Source organism: Vigna angularis, chromosome 2, assembly GCF_016808095.1.
Source record: "Vigna angularis cultivar LongXiaoDou No.4 chromosome 2, ASM1680809v1, whole genome shotgun sequence".
Lineage (NCBI taxonomy): Eukaryota > Viridiplantae > Streptophyta > Magnoliopsida > Fabales > Fabaceae > Vigna > Vigna angularis.
In genome coordinates, this window is record NC_068971.1 from 34,147,354 (window position 1) to 34,173,021 (window position 25,668).

General features: G+C 40.4%; 5 protein-coding genes across 9 annotated transcripts; 2 read left to right on the forward strand and 3 right to left on the reverse strand.

Annotated features, from left to right (window-relative positions):
• Positions 1–573: 573 nt before the first annotated feature.
• On the reverse strand, positions 574–19,153 carry LOC108328924 (uncharacterized). 4 transcript variants are annotated; one of them, XM_017562831.2, is made up of 5 exons: positions 18,760–19,151; positions 2,723–2,955; positions 2,546–2,634; positions 2,352–2,465; positions 574–993 (listed from the first exon to the last, which is right to left on the reverse strand). In XM_017562831.2, exons 2-5 carry the CDS (start codon positions 2,904–2,906, stop codon positions 784–786), a joined length of 597 nt encoding a protein of 198 aa, XP_017418320.1. In that variant the 5' UTR covers positions 2,907–2,955; positions 18,760–19,151; the 3' UTR covers positions 574–783. The 4 variants fall into 4 exon arrangements, with proteins under 4 accessions (XP_017418320.1, XP_017418321.1, XP_052728250.1 ...); XM_017562832.2 differs by having other exon boundaries at positions 2,723–2,967; XM_052872290.1 differs by lacking the exon at positions 18,760–19,151 and adding an exon at positions 9,418–16,001.
• On the reverse strand, positions 3,627–4,589 carry LOC128195207 (uncharacterized mitochondrial protein AtMg00810-like). Its single transcript, XM_052872291.1, has one exon. The coding sequence runs from the start codon at positions 4,587–4,589 to the stop codon at positions 3,627–3,629; it is 963 nt and encodes a 320-aa protein (XP_052728251.1).
• LOC108327512 (uncharacterized) lies at positions 10,228–11,577 on the forward strand. Its single transcript, XM_017561206.1, has one exon. It carries the CDS (start codon positions 10,228–10,230, stop codon positions 11,575–11,577), a length of 1,350 nt encoding a protein of 449 aa, XP_017416695.1.
• A 1,582-nt stretch (positions 19,154–20,735) lies between the features above and the next one.
• On the reverse strand, positions 20,736–25,331 carry LOC108329486 (uncharacterized). Of its 2 annotated transcripts, XM_052872292.1 has the most exons (4): positions 24,948–25,331; positions 22,939–23,007; positions 22,084–22,460; positions 20,736–22,014 (listed from the first exon to the last, which is right to left on the reverse strand). In XM_052872292.1, exons 1-4 carry the CDS (start codon positions 25,194–25,196, stop codon positions 21,861–21,863), a joined length of 849 nt encoding a protein of 282 aa, XP_052728252.1. In that variant the 5' UTR covers positions 25,197–25,331; the 3' UTR covers positions 20,736–21,860. The 2 variants fall into 2 exon arrangements, with proteins under 2 accessions (XP_052728252.1, XP_017419198.1); XM_017563709.2 differs by having other exon boundaries at positions 20,736–22,460; positions 24,948–25,329.
• On the forward strand, positions 21,076–21,651 carry LOC128195208 (uncharacterized). Its single transcript, XM_052872293.1, has 2 exons — positions 21,076–21,231; positions 21,317–21,651. Exons 1-2 carry the CDS (start codon positions 21,076–21,078, stop codon positions 21,419–21,421), a joined length of 261 nt encoding a protein of 86 aa, XP_052728253.1. The 3' UTR covers positions 21,422–21,651.
• Positions 25,332–25,668: the final 337 nt, after the last annotated feature.

The window sequence follows — 25,668 nt, forward strand, 5'->3', positions numbered from 1 at the left end:
TAAGCTTTCTCTCTCTTTCTTTGCTTCTGTTTCCTTTTAGATACTCTGTTCTTTTTCTCTGATTCCAAAGACTTCTCCTTTGAAACCAAAAGACAACCTTTGAGTCTTTCAATATCTTGTTGACACATATAAATCTGTTGTTCCTAGTTCTGTGTCTTCTCGTTCGCCTCCTCTGAGTTCTAGGGATCATGATCAAAATCATATTTGGAACAATATATCACTAGGTCTCTAAGAGACACTCCTCTTTGTAGAAGCATATCTCAAACAACCAGAAATTTTAAAAAATAACATTATTCAAGCATTTCTCTTTGAAGCATTAACTAAGAATTACACATCTTACACAGTCTAAATGGTTCAATTTACCATATGAAAATTATTTATATACAGACTTGTACATTACATAAAATTAAACCTCGTACCCTGCTAACCTTAATAAATAATATGATTTAATACACTTTTTTATAATGATCAAGTTACATTCAATCGCTGGTTTCGGCCAAAGGAGTTCAAAATCAAAAAGAAAATTCTCAGGATTTCCAAGTCTTTTAAGGTTAACAGTTTCAAGGTAAAAGGTACGAAATCCGGAAACTGGCCCGGCTTGATCACATAAAATGAAACCACAAGGCAAAAAAAATGTATAAAACATAACGTACGATTTTCCAATGCATATAACCGGGATAACTATTTTTTCTAAATCCTTAAGATATTCTGCAAAACCTCAAAAAGTATAAGGACTACCCCGCTTGAAACAAAACTTTGAAAAAACAATAGATATTTTTTTATCTAATTTTTCCTCCCCTTATTTCTTCTGTTTGAAACTACAGCCCATCCATCATCTGCTCCGCCCGAAACATTCGGCCGGGGCTCATTAACTGAATTATTGTTTGAATAAGATCTCGGAATCTCCGTATTCATGCTTGAAGAATTACAATCTACACTCATGGTTTCATCACCACCATCTTCGTCACTGTCATCTTCACCATCATTTACAATCTAAAACATAAAAAAACGTCTACCATTTTCAAATTCAACGAAACTGGAAGATCATCCAATTGTTATTTGGTTAAACGCCAAACATTATTATTAAAGCATTCAAATTCAAGTAAAGAGGAAGATAAGACAATTTTTTCCTGGTTGTACATAAAAAAGGAGAAATATGTACAAATCAAGCAAAAGCATGCTCTGTAAACGTATGTAACAACAGCAATAAACTAGATCACATTTTACATTGAGGCACACAACAGCAGCTATGACTTGATATTTGTGAATAATACCCATCATGTAGAAATTGAACCACCCTAAATTAAACTAGCATAGAACCTGTAAACCTTGCCCATTCCTTTTTACATTTAAGACATTCAAGAAAAACCTGTTTTGCAAACACTGTTCAGATTAAATCAAGTGTTCATTGTCCCCACCAAAACCACGAAATGTAAAGAGGATTTGGTTATAGTAAAAACACAAACTTGGCATTTCATTTAACTTGTACATGTTTAAATAATGTGTTTTAACAAAAAAGCTTGCTGAATGAATTTCAAAAAGAACCATTATAGATACAGTTTCCTAAAATTTCATCCAGGAGCTCTCCTAGGATGACTAGGGATCATGATCAAAATCATATATTTGGAATAATATCTAACTAGGTCTCTAAGAGACACTCCTCTTTGTAAAACGCATAACCCAAACAACCAGAAATTTTAAAAAATAACATTATTCAAGCACTTCTATTTGAAGCATTAACCAAGAGAATTACACATCTTACAACAAAGGCTAAATGGTTCAATTTTCCATATAAAATGAGTAAAATGCCTGAAAATTACTTATATACATATTTCTGTATATTATATAAAATTAAACCTCGTACCCCGCTAACCTTAACAAATAATCTGATTTAATACATTTTTTAAATGATCAAGTTACATGCAATCGCTGGTTTCAAGCAAAGGAGTTCAAAATCAAAAAGAAAATTCACAGGATTTCCATGTCTTTTAAGGGGAAACAGTTTCAAGATAAAAGGTAGGAAACCCAGAGACTGACCTGGATTGATAAGAAAGTGTTCCGTTGGAGTGAAGATGGTGAAATGCAAATGGAGAGGTACCCATATAAATACAAAAAATTAGTGGCTGCTCCAGTAACTAAGCAAGGTTTCAAGACTTGAAATTGAAAGGTAGTGAGAGGGGAAAATAGATGTACTAGATGAGATTTTGCATTGAGGCACACAATAGTTATGACTTCATATTTGTGAATATGATATCAAAAAATAGTAAAATTAAACCAGTATAGAACCCTATAAATATGATATTAAAAAAATAGTAAAATTTTATTGTGCACATACTGTATCACTAATGTACCTGCGCTGTGTGAGGACGAGTTGCTTGCTCGAGATTGGCTTTCCTAAGATTTTCAAAAGAACTAAAATTTCCGTCCAAGAATTCTTCATGCATAACCATTAATTTCTCAGCTACCTAAATAATCATAAAAAAAATAAGAACAAGTGAATATAACAAAACAAACATATTAAAAAAATGAAAAAGAAAATGTATACCTCTTCAATACTGCCATCTTCGACCTCCACATTGAGAGAAAGCATACCTTGATCCAGTATGTCTTCTAAGTCATCAATGTACAGTGGCTCTGGAACACATCCATCAAAACAATTAAAAACAAAAAATTAAAAGAGTTTCCGGAATTGAATTGTCTTTTGTTGCGTCAATTGATATACCTTTGAATTGAGTGAACCACGAAAGAATATCAGTGACAAGTTGATCGGCTTTGACACGGGACTCACGGCCACCCCATTCGTTCTCGACAGCAGTTTGAAGAGCCGACCAGCGGAAAAGGAGTAATCCAATTCCTTCATTGAAAACTGCTATAGATTGTCCCTGTAGTCGTCGAGCACCCTCCATATTTCAACACAACACAATAAACCCTATGTGCTGTGTTCGTAACTATATCCTGCAATTGGGCCTAGAAACGTGAAACCAAATATACATAGTAAAAGTTTGGAAAATAGATAAGCGGCAATAAGAATTGAACGGTGATCTAAATACTTCAGACTAAATTACCATGTATGTAAATGAACATTTCAACTTGTATGATGATAGACCCATATATATCATCTCTAGTAACTACGCATTTCTCATATAATTCAAGCTACATCACTATATTTTGATTCAAAAACTTCCATCATTGTAAAACAGCTTGTGCAAAGTGGTCCAACTAGATGCAAACATATAAGACAGTGATAGACTCAAATTAAGAAACAAAATATGTATGCATTGGTAGAGAAGGAAAATTTCAACAATTAAAAGCCATCTCTCACAATTGAAATGGAGTCATTGTTGTGTAGGTTTAATATACACACATATCCATAGATCACCACACGGATAAGATATTGTCCGCTTTGACTCAAGCCCTCATGGATTTGTTTTTGGTACTGTTAAAACACTAAGACATTTTATTCATATATGAAAAGTGTAAGTTACAAGGTTATGGTATTCTATATATATATATATATAGAATACCATGACAGAACACAATGACACAATATAACCCACTTCTCAAGTTGGGTACACACAAACAACATCAAACAACAACATAAACATAATACATTTTAACACTTCCCCTCAAGCTGGAGCATATAAATCATATGCACCAAGCTTGGAACATATAAACTGAATCCTAGGCCCTCTTAAAGACTTAGTAAAAATATCTGCAAATTGTTCATTAGAATTGACAAATTCTGTAATGAGATCCTTGGACAATAACTTCTCTCTGATGAAATGACAATCAATTTCTATATGTTTTGTTCTCTCATGGAACACTGGATTGGAGGCAATGTGAAGAGCTGCTTGGTTATCACAATACAACTTCATAGGCTTGTTTTCACAGAATTTTAATTCTTGAAGGAGTTGTTTGATCCATATAAGTTCACATGTAGCTATGGCCATAGATCGGTATTCAGCTTCTGCACTAGATCGAGCAACAACACTTTGTTTCTTGCTTTTCCATGATACAAGGTTCCCTCCAAGGAGTACACAATATCCTGTAGTAGATCTTCGATCATTCGGACAACCAGCCCAATCTGCATCACAATATCCTTCTAACTCAGTACTTCCCTTGTTCTCATACAATGGTCCATGACCTGGATTCCCTTTTACATATCTAAGGATGCGTACCACGGCATTCCAATGATCAATATGAGGATTTTGCATAAATTGGCTCATAACTCCCACTGGATAAGAAAGATCAGGTCTTGTTATGGTGAGATATATTAGTTTTCCAACCAACCTTCTGTATCTTTCTAGATCTGAGAAAGGTTCACCATGGTCTTTCATTAACTTTTTATTTGAGTCCATAGGACTATCAATGGGCTTGCAATCTGTCAGACCTGTTTCCTCCAAAATATCCAGGGCATATTTTCTTTGTGAAATGATGACTCCTTCTTTTGATTGTGCCACTTCAATACCAAGGAAGTATTTCAACCGACCTAAGTCTTTGGTTTGAAAGTGGTTGAACAAAGGATCCTTTAATTGAGCAATTCTCGCAACATCATTTCCTGTAATTACAATATCATCAACATAAACCATTAGATAAACACATTTATCAGGAGTAGAATGCCCATAAAACACTGAATGATCTGCTTCACATCGTTTTAATCCGAATTATTGCACAACATGGCTAAATTTACCAAACCAAGCTCGAGGTGATTGTTTCAAACCGTAGAGTGAACGACGTAATTTACAAACTAACTTAGACTCCCCCTGAGCAACACAACTAAATCCAGGAGATTGCTCCATGTATATCTCCTCTTCCAGATCACCATGAAGAAAGGCATTTTTAATATCCAATTGGTGAAGTGGCCATTGTCTAATGGCAGCCATGGCAAGAAATAGACGAACACTACTGATTTTGGCCACCGGAGAAAAAGTATCACAATAGTCGAGACCATAAACCTGAGTATATCTCTTTGCGACTAGACGAGCTTTAAGACGATCAATGGCACCAGTAGGACCAACTTTAATAGCATATACCCATCTGCATCCCACGGGTTTCTTATCAGGAGGAAGAGGTACAAGGTCCCAAGTGCCACTTTTGTCAAGTGCCTGCATTTCATCAATCATGGCTTGTCGCCATCCAGGGTGATCAAGTGCCTCATGAACATTATTAGGAACTTTGATGTTAGAAAGGAAGGAAACAAAGGAGAAATATGTAGGAGACAGACGATGGTAACTTAAAAAATTATAAACAGGATAAGGATTTCGAGTAGATCGAATACCTTTTCGAAGAGCAATAGGCCAAGCCTGATTTGAGTCAAGAGAGGACGAGGAGGATGAAGGATCCATGGTCTGAGAATCTGATGGAGAAGGAGCTGAGTCTCGAGGATCTTCAGGCACGGAGGAAGGTGGTTCAACAATATCTTGTGCATTCTGAGTTTAAGCTGAAGATGGAGAAGCGGGAATGACCAAGGGATCACATAATGGTATAGGAAGCATCTCTTCAACAAATGAAGGATACTCCTTGGAAGACAAGAAGAAGGGTGTATCCTCAAAAAAGGTGACATCAGAAGACATATAATACCTTCTTGTGGAGGGAGAATAACATCTATATCCTTTCTGAATGCGAGAATATCCCAAAAAGACACATTTAATAGACTTGGGAGAAAGTTTATCAAGACCAGGAGAAACATTATGGACAAAACATGTACACCCAAATACACGTGGGGGAATATGATATAGGGCGTCATTTGGAAAAATAACAGAATAAGGAACTTTATTCTCAAGAGAGGAAGACGGCATCCTATTGATTTGAAAACAGGCAGTGAGGATTGCATCCCCCCAATGATGAACAGGAACATTAGTATTTAACATCAGGGAACGTGCTGTTTCAATAAGATGTCTATTCTTTCTCTCAGCTATGCCATTTTGTTGTGGAGTGTGAGGACATGTTGATTGATGTAAAATTCCTTTGGAAGATAAAAATGAAGAAAATGCAGCAGAAAAATATTCCTTAGCATTATCACTTCTGAGAATTTTAATTGTCTTTCCAAATTGATTTTGAATTTCATTAACAAAGGACATAAAAATGGCTAAAAGTTCAGATCTCTCTTTCATAAGATAAACCCACGTACATCGAGAAAATTCATCAATGAAGGTTACAAAATAGTTAAAACCAAAGGAAGTAACCCGACTCGGTCCCCAAATATCAGAGTGAATGGTAGAAAAAATAGACTTACATCGTGTCTCAGATTTCTTTGGATAAGAAGATCTAACATGTTTTCCTAACTGACAAGACTCACAATCTAAGACAGGAATGTGTTTAAGACTTGGAACCATCAACTTCAGCTTAGACAAATTTGGGTGACCCAAACGATCATGTAAAATTTTAGGAGATGAAGTTGAAATGCAAGAAACAAAAGAGGTAGGTTTTAGGAAATACAATCCTCTTGACTCATATCCTTCTCCAATTCGACGACCCGTACCATGTTCCTGTATGACAAAGGAAGTAGCAGTAAAGGTTATAGAACAATTTAATGAACGTGTCAATTGACTCACGGACATTAAGTTATAAGGACAATGAGGAATATACAAAACAGAATTTAAGTTCAGTGAGGGAGATAAAGACACTTTGCCGATTCCTTGAGATGTCAATTTGGATCCATTGGCAATAGTAACTAACTGAGGAACTTTTTGAGAGGTAATGGAGGAAAACAAACGAGTGTTACCAGACAAATGATTTGAGGCACCTGAATCAAGAATCCATGAACCTTGACATTCCGCAGATTGTGAGATACGTACACTTGACACACTTGGCACTAAAGGAAACTGACAATGGCCAGTGGATTTCTCAAACTTGTATCTCAAAAATTCTTGATACTCTTCATTTGAACATTGCACATACCCACTTCGACTACTATGGCATCCTCCATTAGCTCCGTTCCTTGAAGTGGCAGATAAGGAGAAATTAGTTTTAGTAGACGATGTCATTCTAGATTTGTGAGTAGGATCCAAAAAGAAACAAGGTCTTATGACTATGGGAAATCAGAATCCCTCTTCAACCATACTAAGAAATGAAGCTCATCAATGTGAAATTTAAGAGAGAAAACCCTAGGTGCAAACAACAACTACCAAACAAGCGAAGCAAGGGCCAAAACACGCTGAGGAAGCTACGACAAAACTGTCTGCAACGGCACAGTGTCGACCCAATACAGAGAAGACTGCGCGTGAGGAACACGCGCCGGAGAATCGCCGGAAACAGGCGGCACGTGAGGACCACGCGCCGGGAACTTGATGGAGATAGGTGGCGCGTAGCGGCGCGTGAAGAGGAGTCTGCTCTTGACTCCGACGAGGTTGGCCGTCGCTCGAGAAGACGGTCCAGATCTGCTGGTCACCAGTCAAAACCGTGACGGTGGCCGGCGTAGATCGGAGAGAAGCTGCGCGTGGAGGAGCGTGTGGAGGTTTCTGAGGAAGCGGCCACCAGGGTTGGGTCGCGCTTCTCTAGGCGAACCTAACCCTCAACTTTGCCTGACAAACGGCGGCGGCGGACGGCGGCGGTGGCGACAGTGATAGCATCGGCGGCGGCGGAAACTGGCGGCTACAGCAGTGGCACACTGGGTCTGGCTCTTGATACCATGTTAAAACACTAAGACATTTTATTCATATATGAAAAGTGTAAGTTACAAGGTTATGGTATTCTATATATATATATATATAGAATACCATGACAGAACACAATGACACAATATAACCCACTTCTCAAGTTGGGTACACACACAAACAACATCAAACAACAACATAAACATAATACATTTTAACAGGTACCACTCCAAAAGACTTCTTACTAAGGAAAGTATCTTATGTGCATATAAACCTATGTCTATTTCGTATTTTATCCGATGTGGGACTTTGTTTATACCCAACATCCTCCCCTCAAACAAAGGGACATTCAAACTTTCACCAATCAAACAAAATACTCCGTATTTTTTCAAATTTCAGGATTCAATTCTTTCCCCAATCTCGATTCTCAGATACACATCTGCAATTATCCTAGAAATGAACTCAAACCCTCTGCTTAACCAAACATCAGACTCGGGATTTTATTCTTTCAATCTTTCTTTTTTATCTTTTACAATATGTGATTGTTATAAAACCTGTGTTATAAATATATATATATATATATATATTGCAAAAGTCATCATTGTCTCTCTTCGTGTTGGCCAAGCTTGTTTGTTGGCCGAACTCATTAAAACAAACTTGTTATTTGACAATCCCCAATAATTGCAACCGCAAGTATCACGAGGTCTTTGCTAGCTTTCAGCCACAATGTGGTGCAGGGAGTCTTCTGTTGGGAAAAACGTGACCCACATAAATAATAATACTCTTCAATTCACTGGAGTTATTTTTCATTGAACCTTGACAACCTTTAAATAGGTGCAAATAGGGCCTTGAACCAAGTACAAATAATAAAAACTAACAATAGAATATCAACTAACTTAAAATAAAATCCACCTAATCTATCTCTATCTTATAAAATAAAATAATACTCTCCTAAATAAAAAGAAAATCAAAACTACCTATATCTATTTTATCTCTATCAAAATCAAATCAAATATTACTAAACCCAAAACTAATAAAATAAGATTTTAATGAATCCCTAAAATTTAAGTTTATCCCAACAAACTCCCTCATAAACTTAAATTCTTCCTTCCTTCAGTAGGCTCCCCTTCAGGTGAAACTTTTCCTGAAGCACTTGAACTAGTGGCTAAAATTTCCGCTGTCGGTACGCCTCCAAAACCTGATCAAAATCTTCAACCATGAGCTTTGATAGGTCCTTCGACTCCTCGACGACGCACACAAAACTCTCGAAATCATCTATCAATGATTTCAAACTCTTCTCCACAACTCGACTGGCAGGCAGCGACTCTCCATTTCTGCCGAGTTGATCTACCACTTTCTCCTTCAAATTTTTAAATTCCCCTTCCAGCGGAAGCATTCCCAACCAACCCCAACTATGAGTAGCCCTCTCCAACCGCCGTATCTTAACGGAACTTACCTGGATACCCTTTTCCAGGAAGACTTTCGGTATAGGGATCATTATACTCGTCTGAGCCAGTCACCAAGAGAAACCATCGGCTCTGATACCACTGTTGGGAAAATCTCACAATACACACACTCAAATAATTTCTTGAAATTGAGTCTTATTATTCATTATAATTGAAGGGCTTTAAATAGCCATAACACTTACAATATTACGAGGAATAAAAATAAAATATCAACTATCTTAAAAATAAAATCTCTTAATCTATCTATATCTTATAAAATAAAATAATATTCTCCTAAATAAAAGGAAAATCAAAACTACCTATATCTATTTTATCTCTATCAAAATCAAATCAAATATTACTGTACCGTAGGATACCTGAGTCCACTTAACGGTCGACAAATAACCCAACCGACCGTCCACTAGGCCTTCTCATGCTCGTATCACTTACAGCTTAATGTCGACTACTTGGTGATCGACCATTAAACAGTAATATAGTCTACTAAACGATCGACACATAACCCAACCGACCATTTTCTGGGTTTTCTTATGTTCATATCATTTAGAGTTTGACGTCGACCACTTGGTGATCGACAACTAAACAGTGATGTCGCGACAAAAGTCTCGCACGACAGTTCGCATAGTTACATCAGTATATAAGGCGGTCGACATATGACGAGCGATATCTTAAACTTAAAAGGTGTAGCGGTTAGAAGTTACCAGTTACGAATATCGGTCAATGCCATAAATCACGGGAATAACTGACCCAGTATCAGACACGATCTAGCAATTATAACTACCAGATAGTAAACTTCGGTAACCATCCGGACTTTCAGGTAAACGGTTTATTTTACTGTTTTAAATACACAAAGCACACGAGAAAAAAGGTACGTTTTTCCCCTTAGAGAAATTAAGAGAGAGAAATTATTCTTCTTCTTGATCACTTTGAACTGAAAAGATTCAAGAGATCCCTTTTCTGACTTGAGCGTCGGAGTGCCTTTGCAGGTACCCAGCCCATTTTCCCCTCAGAGAGCATAACACAGAAAGAGAGATATCACAGTAGCGGCGTCACAGGAAGGAGCAGTTGAGATTTGTTAGGTTTGTATCTCGGTTTCACATCCATACTGAAACATTTTGGCGCCCACCGTGGGGCCGAGATTTGATATCCCAACGACGACCACCGGAGCTATGGAAGACTTCAACACTCGCGATTTGATCCAGCAGCTGCAGACACAGATCGAGGCACAAGCACAAACTATACGGGAGCAGCAAGAACTCCAGCGCAAGCAGGCAGAGGAGCTGGCGGCACTGAGGGTGCAACAACCACCGCCAGAATTGTCAGCCTCTAATCGGCATGACAATAATGAAGGGAGCCACCATGGAGGGTCGTCTGACCCATTTGGCGGGGGCAAGAAAGGTCCTCCTTCCATGCGTCTCACCAACTTGCTCCCGTTCACGGAGACCATCATGCAAGCGCACATGCCAGATAAACCTCCCCCAGCATTGGACCGTTATGATGGCTCCGCCGATCCCGACAATCACCTGCGTAACTTTATAGACGCCATGGCGTTCTACACAGACAATGACCCCGTCATTTGCAGAGCTTTCTCCTTATCCCTTAAGGATGAGGCCTTGGAGTGGTTCCACACTCTTCCACGGAATTCAGTAGATTGTTTTGCGACAATCGAAACTCTGTTCCGAAAACAGTACGCAACCAACAGAAAATCGGAGATGACTGCTGCTGAGCTTGTGAATACCAAGCAGGAGAAGGATGAAACCCTAAAACCGTTCATGCAACGATACAACGAGACGGCCCGGCGTGTGAAAGATATCAATCACACCTTCATCATCAGCAATCTACCCTCGTGCTTAAGGCCAGGATATTTTGCGGAACAATTATATGCTGACCCTCCAACATCTATGGAAGAACTGCAATCCACAATTGCAAAGTTCATCCGCATCGAGGATCTTCGGAATTCTCGGAAGAAGCAGCAGCAGGATACCTCCAACCATGATGCTAAGAAACCCGCCAAACGACCGACCAACGACTATAAATCAGACCGACCGCCCCGAAAAGAGTCAGGGTGGACGTCTAAGTACGATCGCTACGCGACCCTCAACGCACCCAGAGCAAAGGTGCTTGAGGAGGCTTTGCACGCCGAACTCCTAACTGTGCGGCGAAGAGCTACTCCCAAGAACGCGGACAGCAGCAAGGCCTGCCGCCTCCACATGAATCATGGGCATGATACGGAAGAATGCAACTTGGTGAAGGACGAGCTGGAGCGACTCATCCGAGCAGGCTACCTCCAGAACTACGTTAAGGACAGAATCTCCACCAGAGCCACAACTCCTCACCGTAAGGATCCCTCCAGACGGAGCCCCGAGCGATCACCTCCTCGGGATGACCGACGCCGCAGGCGATCGCGCAGCCAACCCCGACGAACGGAGAGAGAACGTTCAGTCCGAGGTCGAATCGACACCATATCGGGTGGTTTCGCCGGGGGGGAGTGTCATCCTCCGCCAGGAAACGACATCTAAGACAGTTGAAGTCGGTACACATGGTGGATCGACAACCTCGGTCAATTCCTGATATTACCTTCACCAATGCAGATTTCCATGCGCCCGACCCTGATCACGATGATCCCATGGTCATCATGGCCGAAATAGCTCGATACGACGTCAGCAAGGTACTCGTCGATCAGGGGAGTTCGGTCAACATCCTATACTGGTCCACCTTCAAAAAGATGGATCTATCAGAGGACCTCATTGCTCCTTTCAACGAGCAAATTGTAGGCTTTTCAGGGGAAAGACTCGACACCCGGGGGTACCTCGACCTACGAACGCGCCTGGGAACGGGTCAGGAGGCACCGGAACTTAGAGTCCGCTTTCTGTTGGTCGAGGCCAACACATCATACAACACCTTGTTATGGCGACCTTGTTTGAATGCATTTGGAGCCATTGTGTCCACCCCTCACCTGGCCATGAAGTTTCCCACGGAACGTGGCACCATTTGCACCGTAAGAGCGGATCAGCGAACGGCTCGACAGTGTTATGTTGTCGGGCTTAAAGTCACCCCTTTTGTACCAACCAAAAGGGCGAAAGGAGCTGAAACAGCGGCGGTCGACTTGGACCCCCGAACTAACATAGACGAGCGTCTCCATCCACAAGGCGATGTCAAGTTCCTTTCATTGGCAGCGGACGGCTCCAAAACCACAAACTTTGGCGGGGACCTCGCTTTGAAGGATGAACAGGATCTGAGACGTCTGCTCCGGACCAACGCAGACTTGTTCGCGTGGACGACCTCCGATATGCCAGGAATCCACCCCGGAGTCATGGCCCATAAGTTGTCCATCTTCAGAGAGGCACGCCCTGTCACGCAAAAGAAGCGACGGTTCGGAGAAGAGAAGCGCAAAGCCATTCAGGTTGAGATCGAGAAGTTGATGAACGCCCAGTTCATCAGAGAGTTAAATTACACTACGTGGTTGTCGAACGTCGTCATGGTCAAGAAGTCGAACGGCCAGTGGAGAATGTGCGTCGACTTCACCGACCTCAACAAAGTGTGCCCTAAAGATTCATATCCCTTGCCTAGCATCGATCGGTTGGTAGCCTCCGGTCATGTTATACTCAGCTTCCTCGACGCATACTCGGGATACAACCAAATCCCCATGTACGCGTCCGATCAGAGCAAAACAGCCTTCATTACTGAACGCGCTAATTACTGTTATGAAGTAATGTCGTTCGGTTTAAAGAATGCCAGGGCTACTTATCAACGCCTCATGAATAAAGTTTTCCATCATCAGATAAGACAATGCATGGACGTCTATGTCGACGACATGGTAATCAGGAGCAATTCTGTGGAACAACACCTGCAAGACTTAAAAGAAGTATTCGGCCAAATCAGAAGGTACAGCATGCGCCTTAACCCTTCCAAGTGCACCTTCGGAGTCCCTGCGGGTAAGTTTCTAGGTTTCATGCTTACTCGTCGAGGCATCGAAGCCAACCCCGACAAGTGCAAAGCCATACTCGACATGGCAGCCCCAACAACCCTCAGGGAGGTACAACGTCTAGTTGGTAGACTCACAGCCCTCTCTTGTTTCATTCCGAAGCTAGTCGAACACATCAAGCCCATCCTGAAGAACATGAAGAAGGGCACCACACGACACTGGGATGGTGATTGTGAAACAGCATTCAGCACTGTCAAACACATTCTCACTAGTCCTCCAATTATGGCTAGACCGGACGCTGGGTCCGACTTACAGCTGTATATCGCAGCATCCCACCAAGCCGTCAGCGCTGCCTTAATACAAGAAGCACCCTCCCTCAAGTTAATATACTTCACCAGCCGTACGCTACAGGGGGCGGAAGAAAGATATTCTCGCATCGAGAAAATCGCGCTGGCCCTACTCACAGCTTCGCGTCGACTCCGACCGTATTTCCAGAGCCACCAAGTAGTAGTCCGGACCGATCACCCGATCGCCAAGATCCTCCGCAAGCCTGACTTAGCAGGACGGATGGTCTCTTGGTCAGTGGAGCTTTCCGAGTTCGGATTACGTTATAAGTCGCGGGGGTCCGTCAAGGGTCAGCATTTGGCGGATTTTGCAGCTGAATTAATACCCGCACCTGATGACTCAACACCAAAGTGGCTCCTCAACGTAGATGGATCCTCCGACAAAAGGGGGAGGAGTCGGGGTTGTCCTAGAAGGACCAGATGGTTTAGTCATAGAGCAAGTCATCACATTCAAATTTTCTGCTAGCAACAACCAGGCCGAGTACGAAGCCTTGATTGCTGGTCTATCCTTAGCCAAAGAGCTCGCGGTCCCTCGTCTAGAGTGTCGGATGGATTCAAAGTTAGTGGTCGGCCACGTGAACGGAACTTATCAGGTTAAAGATAATCAGTTACTGCGCTATTTCCACAAAGCTCAGACTCTACTTCAAAACTTCGCCGAGGTTAACATCGTCCATGTACCCAGGGAGCAAAACACAAGAGCAGATCTCTTGTCTAAGTTAACTCACTCTAAGGAGAGAGCACAGCTATCATCAATCATCAAGATGTCGCTCGACCATCCAGTCGTGGAAGCTTTCGTCACCGATATGTCGACACCGGCAACAGACTGGCGGCAGAAGATCAAGGCTCTAATGGTGCAACAGGAACAGGGAGAGAGCATTAGTCTGACTGATTCAAAACGAATTGCGCATTTTTTGTGCATAGGCGACGACCTATACCGCCGCGGCCACAGTACTCCTCTTTTGAAATGCATATCAGAGGAGGAAGCCGACTATGTCTTGCGCGAGCTGCACACAGGCATATGCGGATTTCATTCGGGTAAGCGAATGCTCAGAGCACGCATACTCCGCGCAGGATATTACTGGCCTACGCTCGACCGAGATTGTGAGACGTTCATCAAGAAGTGTATCTCCTGTCAAGCCCACGATCACGACATCCACGCACCTCCCGAAGACTTCCATGGTATCATTTCTCCCTGGCCCTTCGCTCAATGGGGTCTCGACATAGTTGGACCTTTACCCCTTGCCAAAGCACAGAACAAGTTCCTCCTCGTGGCGGTCGACTATTTCACAGAATGGATAGAGGCTGAGCCGTTGTCCGTCATCAGTGCTCAGCGAGTGCAGAAGTTCATCTGGCGCCTGATCTATCGATTCGGCCTACCGCAGAAGATCATTACGGACAACGGTCGCCAGTTCGTCGAACGCAAACTAGAGGCATTCCTCAGCAGTTTGGGCATCAAACACGTCACCTCCTCGGTCGAGCATCCTCAAACGAACGGCCAAGCCGAGGCCGCAAACAAAGCCATACTTACTGAGTTAAAAAAGCGACTCGGCGAAGCCAAAGGGTTGTGGGTAGAAGAGCTACCAGAGGTCTTGTGGGCATATCGGTGCACTCCACACGGATCCACAGGGGACACACCATTCAACCTGACTTATGGCCATGATGCCATGCTCCCGGTCGAGGTCGGCGAACCCTCGTTAAGACGGAATATCACTGATATGACGCTTAATGACGAATAGATACGGGTGAATCTCGACATTCTTCCTGAGCGTCGAGAGGTCGCTACCGTCCGCGCAGAGGCACAAAAGCGAATGCTATCTCGCTGTTACAACACCAAGGTCAAACCCAGAGCGTTCAAAAGTGGCGATCTGGTCTGGCGAAAACGAGGAGAAGCTAGGAAGAATCGAGCGCACGGCAAACTAACTGCCAACTGGGAAGGCCCATTCCGCATCGTCGAGGACATGGCGAATGGTGCATACCGCCTCCAACTCCTCGACGGACAGCCCATTCCCAACACGTGGAATGCTACTCATCTTAAATATTATTTCAGTTAGCATTCATTTTTTGCTGACACATTACTCATTGCAGTTTCAAATAAGAAGTATATTTCATTATTATTATCATTTCAGTTCATATATAATTTCTCGCATGTCGAGTCCCAGGGTCATCGTTGATCGCCCCAAGTACGTCCACTTCCGAACGCCTTGGAAATACTCCCACTGGTAGCTGTTCTCCCTTGAACACCCAGTCCGTTCGGGATACACTCCCACTGGTAGTTGTTCTCCCTTGAACACCCAGTCCATTCGGGATAGGTAGCTGTTCTCCCTTGAACACCCAGTCCATTCGGGATACACTCCCACGGGTAACTGTTCTCCCATGAACACCCGGTATTCCCCTACTCGACCCTCACCCTCGACGGTCACACGCGGCGCTATTCACACGCCCGACATCGACACTAAAGATATGATCTTCTTAGTCGATCATCCTTTTCCACATTCGTTCATTCAGACGCATGTTCAGCACATTTCGTTCATTCAGACAAATATTCAACACGTAACTCGTTACAAAGAAAGTTCACAACATCCACGAACACTTAAACAATTTACAAAGTTCATAGTCGTCAAAATTTCAAAGAAATCAAGTTCAACATTCAAACAAACATCTATGTTTACATTTACATCCCCATGTAAGATCCTAGTCTATTACAATATTAGGCGTGTCGCCAGCAGCATCTCCGACAGTCTCCACAGCCGGTTCATCCACGGCGGCCGCTTCCTCAGGCCTATCGTTCGCAATCACCTCTTCATCCTCTTCCACGTCCATGAAGGCATCTTCAGGAATTTCGTTAAGAGGTTTCAATTGACCCTCATACACGTCCTTCCGAACGTCAAACTCCACTCCCTCCGTCGACACCTCCAGTAAGTGTCCGGCTTGCCTCAGAGCCTTCCGGAAGCCCCTGGTATGTTCAATCATTATCGCATCCTTCAGTTCTTCTACTAGCTCTCTGCTTTCTAAGGTTTCCGCCCGCCAGTCATCCCTCTCCTTGATCAATGCCGCCATTGCCTTCTTGGCCTGCTCCAGCTCGCACGACACTTGATCACGCTCCTTTTTAAAGGTCAGGCCGACATTCCGGGCTTCATTCAACAGCACTTCAGCCTCTCTAACGAGCTGCTCTGAACGCTTCTGCTTTGAGTCGCATCCGGCATGAGCCTCAGTAAGTTCTTTCAGCTGAGTCCGCGCCTTCTCCAGCTCAACCCGAAGCATACCTCTATCAGAGGCGTAGGCCATATGCCAAGCCAACATTTGAGCCCGAGTCGTCATTTCCAGCATGGCGTCGGCAATTTGTTGCTCGGTCATGTTCTCTACAACCTTCTTCTCCGAGTCGTCCAGGTTGAGATCGACCTTATGGCCCAGCATAAAGGAGGGGTCCCATATGCCGAGTGGGAGGGGACGCTCTGTCTCATCAACTACCTCCTTTCTTTTCTTCGACGCAGCTCCGCCAGCGTCGACCGCCTTCACCCTCCTTTTTCGTATCAAAGGTTGCTCTTCAACACCCGTTGTTTCGTCCATCGAGACCGACACCACAGCTGGACCAGTTGGTTGCACTTGGGTACGTTGTTGACCAGGTGCATGTCTGGAAGACGACCCTGGGCGGTCACCTTCAGCCCTCTCATTGCCGATGGACTGGAACCAATTTCTGCCACTTCCCTTTCTCCCCATTATCTCTGCAAAACAAGGGTATACCTAGAACAGTCAGCAACAACAAAGCAATTTACAAAATTAACGAGCAAAGACACATACCAAACACCCTCGCATCAGCGTCATCGAACTCAAGGCAGTTTATAAGCTGACGGGAAGAAAAGGGACGGGGCAACGAGGTCAACACACTCAGAGCCTCTAACTCTTCAATCGTCATCTTATCTTCAGGCCAAGAGGAGAACATGTTTCAGTATGGATGTGAAACCAAGATACGAACCTAACAAATCTCAACTGCTCCTTCTTGTGACGCCGCTACTGTGATATCTCTCTTTCTGTGTTATGCTCTCTGAGGGGAAAATGGGTTGGGTACCTGCAAAGGCACTCGACGCTCAAGTCAGAAAAGGGATCTCTTGAATCTTTTCAGTTCAAAGTGATCAAGAAGAAGAAGAATAATTTCTCTCTCTTAATTTCTCTAAGGGGGAAAACGTACCTTTTTTCTCGTGTGCTTTGTGTATTTAAAACAGTAAAATAAACCGTTTACCTGAAAGTCCGGATGGTTACCAAAGTTTACTATCTGGAAGTTATAATTGCTAGATCGTGTCTGATACTGGGTCAGTTATTCCCGTGATTTATGGCATTGACCGATATTTGTAGCTGGTAACTTCTAACCGCTACACCTTTTAAGTTTAAGATAACGCTCGTCATATGTCGAGCGCCTTATATACTGATGTAACTATGCGAACTGTCGTGCGAGACTTTTGTCGCGACATCACTGTTTAGTTGTCGATCACCAAGTGGTCGACGTCAAACTCTAAATGATACGAACATAAGAAAACCCAGAAAATGGTCGGTTGGGTTATGTGTCGATCGTTTAGTAGACTATATTACTGTTTAATGGTCGATCACCAAGTAGTCGACATTAAGCTGTAAGTGATACGAGCATGAGAAGGCCTAGTGGACGGCTAAACCCAAAACTAATAAAATAAGATTTTAATGAATCCCTAAAATTTAAGTTTATCCCAACATCTTCCTCAACTCATGGGATTTAGCTCATCTCGGAAACTCTTCTCTACCTATAAATAGGTATCATGTGCATTAAGAAGTAGACTTTAAACCAAACTCAATCCCACAAAACCGGTTTGTAAGGTGAGGTTTGCACCTACTTATATACTCTAAATTAGCATTATCTCTAGTCGATATAAGACTTCCAACATTATCGCTAGAATAAGCTCTAACCATAGCTTTGATATCATGTTAAGACTGGACTTTAAGTCTAACTCAACCCCACAAATCCAGCTTGTAAAATGAGGATTGCATCCTGTTATATACTCTAAATTGGCCTAGTCGACGTGGTACTTACAGCAATGTGATTCTTCCAAATCACGGAACTTACTTGTTTTTATATTATGGCGGGTATAATTTTTAGAGGTACTTACTAGTTCTGGTAGTCCTGTATCTAGAGGTATATTTTTAACTCTTTTTAGAGTTACTAGTTCTAGTGTCCAGAGGAATGCGGATAAATAATTAAGCACTGAATCTGTGATTTTGTCAGCTTTTTAACAAAAGTTTAATCACAATCACAAGCATAACACAATACCATACACAAATACAGAGCAATCAAAATTGTATTATGTTCATTCGCCGAAAACCAAAAATCAGAAACACAAACCAAATGACATTTCAAATTACCCCAAACAACACCAGCAGAAGTTAGGGTATAGATAAGATCAACTCACCACAGCTCTGAGAAGCTTCGCCGGAGATAGCTGCGGCGACCCAAGGCAGTGGCTAAGGTAGTCCTCTGCAACCTCGGCGAGCTCGAGATAGAAAGCTTCCAGGACGAGATCGACGACGATTAGCAAGTGGTTCCAGCTCCGATGAAGGTGATCAAGACTCCGGCGAGGGATGGCTGTAGACGCGCGGTGAGGGTCTGGCGGCGGCCTAGGGTCGTCGAGGAGGACATGAACCAGCTAGGGTTTGGCAGCGGCGACGACCAGCGAACTGAGGCGGAGGCGGCTGTGGTCGCGGTGGATGAGGGAGTGAAGGAGAAAGCTTGGTTGCGTCTCTTGTGGGGAGAAGAAGAGGCTGAGGCTGTGTTCACGCAGGACGAGAGTGGCCATGAAATTGAGAGAATTTAATATTAAATTTATTGTTAATTTTTTAAAAAAAAATTTAGAGGTAAGTTAGAATAGACCATCAAAAGAAAGTTTGTAAAAGAGAATTTAAGACTAAATTTATAATTTTTTTTATAAAGAATTTAGAAATAAACAAGAATAAATTTAGAAAAGAAATTTGTAAAAGTTAAACTAGAATTTGATCATAGATAAAAATTTGTTTTAGTTAATAGAAAATAAGATTACCAAAATATACTTGTTAGTGTAAAATGATATTTATTAATAATATATTTATTAGAAAAAAAATTATAAGAGAGAAAAATGAAAATTATTTTTTAAAATAAAATAAATTTTAATTTAAGTAAAATCAAATAAAATAACATTTTTATCTTGATCGGGGAAAGAAACAAAGTGCTCTTTGAAGTGGAAAACAAATTGTTTTATATCTTAAAAATTATATCTTGAAAATAATAAATATTAATATTAAAAATATCCCATTTCAAACAAACAAAATGAAAAAATATCACATTTCAATGATTACATATGCAACAAATTATAAAATAAAATAAGGATAAAAATTATATTTTATATCAATTTTTTGTAAATTTCTTGCTAGGTGATAAATTAAATATGTATCTCGCTAATTACTTTATTTTCTTCCTTTCAACATTTGGAAGTGAACATCATTTTATACAAGAATCTATCTTTCCCGTTCCTTTTATATAGTAAAATCAGTGCAGGTGAACATTGCATGAGGGTTATGTTGTGCGTTTTCGTTAAAAATATTGAGGAAAAAAGAAGTACCCCTTGTGTTGTGTTCTACCCGCTAATAATGAGAGAAAACGAGGAAGACGGAGGAATCTGGCTATGTGCTACACCAGGGTTTTTTAACCGCGCAATCCACTGGATTTTTAAAAAAGAAATTGTTAAATAAGCTTTGTTTATTTTTAATTACTTTTTTATTATAATTGATTAAATGTTTGAAAAAAAAAATTCTTATTTGTATAACTATACTTTTCCAAGGACATATAGCCCCTAGACATATACTCGATGCTAATGGTATGCTTCACGATTTAGACGACTTAATTGAATACATGTCGACATTGAAAAAAAGTTGATTGAGTTGATTTAACGTTAAACTCCTTTTATTTATATAAAAAAACGGAATTCAATTGAGAGGAGTTTATTCCCCCATAAAATTTGGTAAATTATTTTTTTATACAATTTTAATATCTTTTAAAAATAGGTTTTCTCGTTTATATGTTAAGTTATAAATTGCAATGAATTTGGTACATTAATTAATAAATTAATTTATATAAAAAAAGTATAGATCGTGATTGATTCATATCTTAAATTTCAATCACCCTCAACAAACTTTTGAGACTCGGTCCCTGTGTGCAAGTGAGTATGTTAATAATGAATATTGCCTGAATGGGAAAAATGAAATTTTTGGTGAGACCAAAAAGGATATGTTCAAGTTTAACAAAACATAGGAAGCAAAAGAAATATCAAACCACGCAATAATGCAGCAGAGAATAAGTCAGTGGAGTAGATGCATAACCAAGATGTGGATCCAAAAGATTTTCAGGGGGGCCGGCTGATGCATCATAATACGTATACCATTGCTGTTACATTCCAAGGTTTTACAAAGTCCAACATGCACAAAGGGAAAGCGTTACATTTGAGAGTATAAACAACACTGCTTCTTAAAGAAAAGTCACAAAGACCCGTACAACGCAGCGTCTGCCTTTACACGTTTTTTACTTATTCATTCATTCTTCCAACTATGGTGATTCTCATATAAAAACAACTCCACCTCCAAATACTCAAAGCACATATCATACAAACAATTCTTGACTTGCTTCGGTTGTCTTCAGTTTTCGCTCTTTCTTTCTCACTCTTGTTGTAAATTCAGTTATCTTTGTTGCCTTGCAAGACATGTGTCCTCTCAGGTTCATCCTTGTCTTTTTCTCCGCCGCATTGGCAGCTTATTTTGCCTGGACCACCGTACGTTCCTCCCCAGAGATTGACCTCACCACCCAAGACCAGAACAACAAAGCCTCCTCCAATAAGGATCATTTCAGTTTCAACAAGGTGCCCTCTGTTCCATTTTTTTTTCTAATAAAATTCACCACCATTCATGAGTTTCTTCTTTTTAACCCTTTTTCTTCGGTTTCAGATGATTCAGAATGGATTCTGGGTATTTGTTGACATGGCCAGCGGGAGGTATATATGGAGAAATTTGATATCCAGGACAGATGTTGTTCAAGTAAAGAGCTCTTAGATGTTGGAACTTCTCAAATCTTGATTGTTGATGCAGAAACTTTTAATTCATTGTTTTATTTTCACTCCCAGTTTGAAGAAACCTGTAAATTCTTGTCATCCTTTTCTTTCTGCAAATGCTTGATAGGTAAATGGGAAAGAGCTTGTACAATTCTACTAATTTTGCAAACTAATTTCGGTGTTTATTTTCCAAAGCCTAGTGCCTCATTCTCAACACTTTTTTCTCCCTTCTATGCCAGCACTGCACACATGTTCAAACTCAGGGGCTATATGGAAATTTGCGTAATCCAACTAATCAACCGTTTATGCACTTTATTTATAATCAGAAAATACAATTATTTACATTTACCAGAATATGGTATACTGTACAAACACCATAATAGATAACATAGCAGATATACAAGTTCAGAAAATATGCTAGTTGCAATGCGAGAATGTGTCTATATTAGGTCAGACTGTAGCTTAATGGACATGTAGAGAAGCGCCAATAGAGCACCTTGGGGAAGTGGTGCATACCTTGCAAGGTAGGAGCCAACCCACATGGCCACCACAATTAGTGCAACAACACTACTACTGGTTTTCCCGCAAACCCAACTTGCAAAAGACAAGCACAATGTTAGCAATATGCCACCCCTCCCGCCCAAAATCCATGCTATTACATACCCAATTTTATAGCCCGTGTCTAACTTTTGATCAAGCAATGCTGTCAGGCCACTAAATGTAAGAGAGAGTCGGGATCCAAACGTCTGAAACAAAAATAATGACAAGAACGCTGATCTAAGCACTTCAATAAAAGAACCCCTCTGTTCATCTAAATTTTCTTCATCTTCTTCCTCCTCAGTTTCACTGTTGTAATCCTCACTAACATTGCCATGCTCCCAGTATCTTTCACTATGCATTTTTTTCCTCAGGTGAGCCCATCTATAGACTCTTACCTGATCTTCAAACTCAGTACTGTAACTCCATTTTTCCCTGTGAGAGTTGTGACTAAAGTGAAGTTCTTGATCATACTGAACTCTAGTTGCTTCATTGGATAGTACCTGTTTATGGATATACAGAACCAAAACTGTCATTTGATTTATAAACCGAGATATGCTCCGAAGCCCGAGAAAAACAAATAAGAAATCCTTATATTACTGAAGGAATTCTAGGAACTTCATAAAATGTTTCAAAATTCATAAACTACTTTATAAATGTACTAAATTTGTTGGATGAAAAACTTGACTACATTTGTAGTCATCTTATTTTGAATCTGGAAACTGAAAAAGAGCATAGCAAAGAAGTTTGCTATGCTCTCTATCCAAAAACCATTAATGAATGTCAATTAGTCACATTCTATTCTGGTTTTTTAGTCTCTGCCGAAGTAAATTGTTGTGGAACCAGTATGACTGCACTGTGTACAGTACGGTCCCTAATTAAAAATGTATAACTTTTCCTTGCCCCAGAAAAATGAAATTAAATCCATTGTAACAGAAACTATTTCGATATATCAAGAAAAGTTGAAAAGCAATTGCTTACTTCATATGCGTGACGGATGCTCTTGAATAACTCCTCAGAATGCGGATCCTTGCTAACATCGGGATGGTACTGCACTCTCAGCAAAATAAAAGACAAGACAAAATGTGAAAGTAGTATTTACAAACTCATATACCAAATACACTGCTACATCTATAGTGGCCTTTATAAATAGACAAAATTCAAGACACGGTCAATATTAACAATCAATATCCGTTTTCAGTAACATAAAAATTCAACACTAATCAAAGACTAAGAATCAAAGTATGCTTGCTTAGTGCCTATTACAAGTGATTCTTCCTCTTTATTATGAGGTTTTCTATTCATGATTCGATTTGCTTGAAAAAAGGATTCTGATTCACAATTTGTATCCAAGTTCAACTACCACGGCTACCTGTGTTCTTTTTGTCAATAGAGAAAAACTATATTTTTCTCTAAACTAGATGATGTCACAGCTTCAGCTATAACACCTTTAAACCATAGTAACGAAATACACCAAACACCTCAACAGAGCCTCTAAAAAGCACTCTCACAGTACCATTTGATGCTTCCTCGCAGAACTAAGTTTACAATAATGGCAAAAATTTCATTGAATGGACTCAATCTGTGAAGTTGGGCATAGATGGTAAATGAAAATTGAGATACCTAATCATGGGGAACATGCTCCAGATTTGCAAACAATTGCAACTGAAGTGTTAAGCCTCCCATGTAGCACATCACGGTTGAGCACAACTGGAATACATTAAAGCACAACTAACTTTTTTTAAAAAAACTATATAATATAAAGTCATCATTCTAAGAAGAGAAGCAAGTTTGACCGTAAAAAGCTCCAAGACATGGTTTTTAAAGTACAATCAACCCTTAAAGATTGTAGTGGTGACAGCATGGATTGTATTGACCTTATTCTCCTAGATGAAATTCATGATTGAAATAAGTGGTAGGTAGGAGAAATGGCTGAAGATGGAGAAGTAGTTGAAGATGAACTGATCTTTGGTATGATAGCTTGACATGGGGATTTTTTTGGTGATACAAGTGGGTTTGGCTGGGTGAGCTAGACAACCGGGTAGAGTCCCTAGACAGCATTTGAGACTTAACGCAATTGCAAATATTAAGGAGAAGGAGGAGAACGAACATCTTGGATAATGATAAACAAGAGAATGGTGATGAGGAAGAACTTAAAAGTGGATATAGAAATTCTATTTAAGGAATCACTTGTAATAAGCACTAGGCAAAGTACTTACTTTGATTATTAGTCCTTTTTTAGTCTTGGATTTGAATGTAGTGACAATCACAATTGATTTTGATTAATTATAACTTTGTCTTTCCTCTTTAATTTTGTAAATTTTCTATTTTTCAGTATTTATATGTGTATGATATAAAAGTAAAAAATATGCATACTTTTGTGCTAGACTTCGCAATAGAAGTTGCCATGCGCAATTCAGGATTGGCTATATAGTAATATGGTTTAGATTCACTTTTCTAATGCTCTCTTCTCTAATAGTTACCAAGCCTGGAGAAATCCATTTCATATAAATCATCAACTCCATCCACAAACTATTACCCTGTCTCCTAAATGGTCTCTAAAGTAGAGAGAATATATAAGTAATCCCCAGATACAAAAAATCAAGCTAAATAATCCCCTGATATTAAAAAGTCCTTCAAATATGTCCGCGAATGTTAGTTAAAGTATAAAATTAAGAACTAAAGTTATGGATATACAAAACTTAGTGTATTACTAGTGTAATTTTATTATTTTGGTTTGACCTCTTACGAGAAAAGATAAAATTATTCTAATATTACATAACCAATCACCAGGCACCAGAAATTGTCAATAATTTGAAACAATTACAATATACTGAAATGCCAAAGAATCCAATTTTCTGTAAGTTAATATAACACAGTTCTTAGGTGTTCACGTCAAATCGAGAATCACTACAGCTCGTAGCATATTACAACGCAGACTCGAAACGAAAAATCAATCAATCAAGTATTCATGCGAAATCGAAGAATACCTTGCGGGCGAGGAGGCGATAAGCGCGTTTGATCTCGACGGCGGTGGCATTGCGGGCGACTCCGAGCACGGCGTAGTGATTCTGGCCGCCGTTGATGGCAGTGGGCGAGGAGGAGGCCACGACGAGTGGAGTGCACCGGCGAGGAGGGTTGGTCCAGCAGGAAGGTGCGGCGGAGTGGAAGGGGCTGGAATCGGCGGCGCCACCATAGCGTCCTATGGAGATGGATCCCACCACAAGGTGCGATTGCATTGTAAATCAGTAGTAACTGCTAACTGCGAGTGAGTCTGTGGAGCTCAATGCAAGATTTTCCTTTTCATTCTCTCTTTTTGTGTGTACAAAAAATCGAATTAGGTTTGAGTAATTTTGTGCATCTTTCTAATATCTAAGACTATAGGTTCAAGTAAGTGATAAAAAAGTGACCAAAAATAGAAATATTCAAAAACAAAATTCGATACTAAAAATAATTAAATACTAGTTTACTAACGTAATTTTTGTAACAGTGATTTAGTGAAATATTCAAATGGAATGGATGGTGACCAATAACGTGAATGAAAGAACACTTCTTACATGTTAGTATTTACGAATTTTTTAAGTTAGCGACCATATAAGTAGTTGTTATATATTTAATTTGAGTGTTAAGATATGGTAAATGTATTTCTCATTTCACATTATTTATGATGTAAATTAAGATAGTACGAAATATCATATTTTTCATCAAAAA